This window comes from Triticum dicoccoides, chromosome 7A, assembly GCF_002162155.2.
Source record: "Triticum dicoccoides isolate Atlit2015 ecotype Zavitan chromosome 7A, WEW_v2.0, whole genome shotgun sequence".
Classification (NCBI taxonomy): Eukaryota; Viridiplantae; Streptophyta; class Magnoliopsida; order Poales; family Poaceae; genus Triticum; species Triticum dicoccoides.
In genome coordinates, this window is record NC_041392.1 from 727,567,830 (window position 1) to 727,572,134 (window position 4,305).

General features: G+C 46.6%; 2 protein-coding genes across 2 annotated transcripts; both read right to left on the reverse strand.

The window, feature by feature from the left end:
* Positions 1-612: 612 nt before the first annotated feature.
* Positions 613-978, reverse strand: LOC119329576 (zinc finger protein 3-like). Its single transcript, XM_037602638.1, has one exon. The coding sequence runs from the start codon at positions 976-978 to the stop codon at positions 613-615; it is 366 nt and encodes a 121-aa protein (XP_037458535.1).
* Positions 979-2,192: 1,214 nt separating this feature from the next.
* LOC119328101 (zinc finger protein 2-like) lies at positions 2,193-2,892 on the reverse strand. Its single transcript, XM_037601136.1, has one exon. The coding sequence runs from the start codon at positions 2,783-2,785 to the stop codon at positions 2,432-2,434; it is 354 nt and encodes a 117-aa protein (XP_037457033.1). The 5' UTR covers positions 2,786-2,892; the 3' UTR covers positions 2,193-2,431.
* Between the last annotated feature and the right edge of the window lie 1,413 nt (positions 2,893-4,305).

The following is a 4,305-nucleotide window of genomic DNA, read 5'->3' on the forward strand; positions in this document are numbered from 1 at the left end:
ATGGCGCACTGTTGTATATACTAATGACGCATCTGAGGTGCGCCATTAATATACCAGATACTAATGGCGCACCAGTGGTGCGCCATTAGTATATTAATGGCCAAATTAGATGCGCCATTAGTAGGCCTTTTCCTAGTAGTGTCATATAGATTTGCTATTGTAAATGTTCATAATTTTTTCTATAAACTTGGTCAAACTTTATGAAGTTTCATTTCAGTCAGATCTAATATGCAGGGTAAATAAAAACAGAGGGAGTATTAGATCTCCCTAATGGGCTATAAGGATTTAGATTTGCATAGATCTGGATTTTTCTGCAATGTGATTAGCATGTGAAGGCATACAAACCGGTGAAATGAAGAATTTTGCGTTATTTCAAGGACCAGGAAGGTTTGGGCACTCAATGCCAAGACCTTATAAACAAAATCAACTAGAAGAGTCGATGAATCTAACACACGCCCAACATGAGATTGAAAGAAAACGGGTGACCAAATTGTTGCTATAGGAGCCAGAAGGCAAAACATTATTTTTCCAAACCAAAGTAGCTAGATTCTCACTTACCTAGCAGGAAATAACAAAAATCCTCGTATATTAGAAGATCGTTGGAGGGATCGCTTATAGCCGGAGAGACAAGTCCACCTCGTCGTCGTCGCCACACATGGACGAGCTCCCGCCCTGCTTTCCCTCTGCAGGCTCAGGCATCCGAGTAGCAGTGGCAGCATGCCTCCCCGCCTTCTTTGACCTTGATTCCTGTGTGCGGGTGGCTGCCGCGGCAGCTTCTCGCCGGCGCTTGGCGACGGCACGCTCTTGCTTGTGCACATTCTGGTGGCCGCCGAGCGCCTGCGAGCCGCGGAACTTGCGGTCGCAGTGGACGCAGAGGAAGAAGCCGTCCGGTGTGCCAGGCGCCGGCGCCTCGGCGGCCAGGGTAAGCTCAAGGCTGAGCTCATCGTCGTGTGCGCTGTCGTTGCTCGCTCGTTCCATAGTGCTTGCTCCTGGCTCGTATATGGTTTGTGTGTGTGTGTGTGTTCTGTAAGCTTAGCTAGGTTCAAATATAGAGAGGACAACACGCCAGGCACACAACGCGACGGCGGGGTGCGGTGCCAATTGCACGTGGCACTGTTCTCCAGCGTGAGGTGCGGTCTAGCCGGGGTTGAGGCCCTAGCTAGTTTTGCACACGTGGTATTAACACCTGCAGATTATATTTAACACTAAAAAGATGAAATGCGTGGAAGGCCAGGCGCTGTCGAGATTCCATCGGTCTGGAGAAAATGAGCAACTCGCCAGGTTACTTGGTACCGTTCTGTGCAACTTATGCCCCTTTTGTAACAAAGGGAATTCATAGGAATGTTAGTATTTATTTAGCATTTGCTCGACAAAGTATCGTTTACCAAGATTCCAATGAAATTACTTATGGGACCGTGTTTATCTGAGCACCATTTATAATAAGTTGGAGATTTATCGTGCAAGTAAACCCAACTACTTGGCTGTGGTGTTGGGGTTATTTCCTCTCAAATACCTTCCCGTCCCAATTGATTGTCCAGACTGCATAATGGAGACAGGTTGAATATTGTGTTGAGAAATGTCTGAGTTTTAATTTTTTTAAGTACTCCCTCCTGTTTCTTTTTAGTTCGCATATAAGGTTTGGTCAAAGTCAAGTTTTGTAGAGTTTGACTAACTTTATATTAAAAAATATAAACATTCAATATATGAAATCAATATTATCAGATGCATCATGAAACGTATTTTCATACCATATAGTTTTAGTATTGTAGATGTTCATAATTTTTTATATAAATTTGTTCAAACTTTGTGTAGTTTGACTTTGACCAAATCTTATATGCGGAGTAAAAAGAAACGGAGGGAGTATAAGCAGTTGGAGGTTCAAAAATTGGAGTCTCGGTAGTACTATCTCCATTCCAATATATTGGGCCTCAGTGTATCCTTAGATTGACAATTTGACAAATATAATACAAGTAATACATCCTAAAATTAATAACACTAGAAAAAACGTCGGCTAGCCTAACGGAGGAGGCAGTACTTTTCTATTCGGTGTTGATTAACACCTCAATTGTTGTGATGTTCTTATTCTAGATTCCTAACGGGTAAGGAAACGCTTAACCTTATAGTATATATCTTGATTTTTTAAGAAAAACTAATTATCATAAAAATGCATACAAACTAGCCGGAGAAATTGGGAATTTTGTTTCATCCCAAGGAGCGGCAAGGTCTAGAGATTCAGTTCAAGACTTCAAAAAAATAAATTTAGAAGAGCCGATGAAACCCATGCCTGCCCACATGAGTTTCTTTTTGACAGTATGCCCAACACGAGCTTGAAACAAAGGTTCCACGCAAAGTAGCTAGACCGTGACGTACCTACAACCGAAATAAGGGGTTGCGGATCAACCATTTTAGCAGAGATCGATCGGCCGACCGGTTACAGCCGGAGGGACAAGTCCAGCTCCTGGTCACGCTCCGGCCAGCTGCTGCCGCGCTTGTGCGCCATGCCACCCGCAGCCGGCACCTCGTCCTCGGGCCCCTCGGGCATCCGAGCAGCAGCCTTCCATGCCCGGGAGGCGTGCATGTCAGCAGCGGCATCGCGGTGGAGCCTGGCAAGGGCGCGCTCTTGCTTGTGCGCGTTCTGGTGGCCCCCGAGCCTCTGCGCGGTGAGGAACCGGCGGTCGCAGTAGGCGCAGAGGAAGAAGCGAGGCGCTGCTGGCGCCACGCTCACGGCGGCGGCCAGGGTGAGCTCGAGGCTGAGCTCGGCATGCGCGTTGCTCGCTTGCTCCATTGTGCTCGCTCGTGGTGGTTGTGCGTCGTATTCGCATGCGGCTGTGTGGGTTACTGTGAGCTGAGCTAGCAAAGTTAAATTGTGGGGAGCACGAACGGCGAAGTGATGAGTCCTGGAGGCACCGGCAGCTTGGACGGCACCCTGACGTACAGCCGCGGTGTGGTGCTAATTGAATTGCGCTTGTGACAGTTCTCTGCGGTGAGATCCAGGACGGCGACGTACTACCCCGCCCGCGGTATCAGATGGTTGGTGTACACCCCTAATAAATCTTTAATGCAGCCCTGGCAGACCACCTGCATGCATGGCCCAACAAGATTCCTTCGGTCTCAAAGGAACTAGAGAAAGGTTAACCTTTGGTGCAAGGTTCGTGTCCGCGCACAACACTTAGAGCATTAGTAGTAGAACCCTCAAACCCTCAAACCCTTATAGCAGTTTTAAGGGTTGAGAAGTGCCAGTTTTTGACACTTTTAAGGGTTGAAAAATAGGGACAAAGACTAGAACCCTCAAAGCCAACCCTTAAACTGCTTTAAGGGTTGGATTTGAGGGTTCTAGTCTTGGTCTCAACCCCAACCTTTAAAACTATCATTTCACATATCACACATTGCATCACATTTCAATCCACTTAGTCCAAAATACTCTTAATGATCAAACTGCAAGAAGTAGGATCTGGCATACCTCATTTGCTACATTTGACAGGGCTTGGTAAAGTCCAATCCAGACTGGAATTGTTGCCAAAGTTAGCAAACATCCTGGAAGAGAAAACATTGAGATCAAAACGCTGCATTACAAAAGAAAGTGCAGTAAAAAGCTAACTGGTTTTGCAATTCGTGATAGCAATAATGGCAATCAATCAGAAAAAATAATAGAAAATGTGATCAGCTGATATGGTTTATTATCTTTCAAAAGTCAGTAATAACAAAAGATGTCTTACAGAAGGCAATAATACTAAAAATATGAGATGTGCCGGAGGTAACTTGGTTTAGGAAGAAAAGGGAAAAAAATTGCAAAAACCTGCTAGAGGATTGACTCCAGCTTGCTTGTACAAATGAGCAGTACTACATCACAGCATTATGCAGACATATAACTGGAACCAAAGCATAAACCTCCCTATTGTATATCCATGATTGAAGTTCTAGCCAAACAAGACAAACTTGATTGCCTGTGTATCTCGCCTGAATTGCCTTGAGCTGTGGCTGCAAATTCTGCATCGCCATGGTTGATTCGACCTAAAAACAGATAAGCAGCACCGTTGAATTCAGTTCATAGATGGATAACTAAGGAATGCCCATCTGGTTTAACTCAAATCAAGTTAGAACATCCACCTGCTGCTTCGTTAACGGCAATGTTGCAGCCTTCACGACGATTTCTTCGACCGAGGCGTGGCGTGGACGGCGCCGCCGGGCGAGGATGGCGGGGCGGAGGCCGAGGCGGGCATGGGGCGCGGCAGAGGTGGGTTGGGGAGGACGCGGCGGGGCGGAGGCCGAGGCATGGCGGGGGGCGCGGCCGAGGCATGTTGGGGA

Coding starts and splice junctions, on each gene's coding strand:
- LOC119328101 (XM_037601136.1), bottom strand. CDS start 2,785: ATGGAGCAAGCGAGCAACGCGCATGCCGAGCTCAGCCTCGAGCTCACC.
- LOC119329576 (XM_037602638.1), bottom strand. CDS start 978: ATGGAACGAGCGAGCAACGACAGCGCACACGACGATGAGCTCAGCCTT.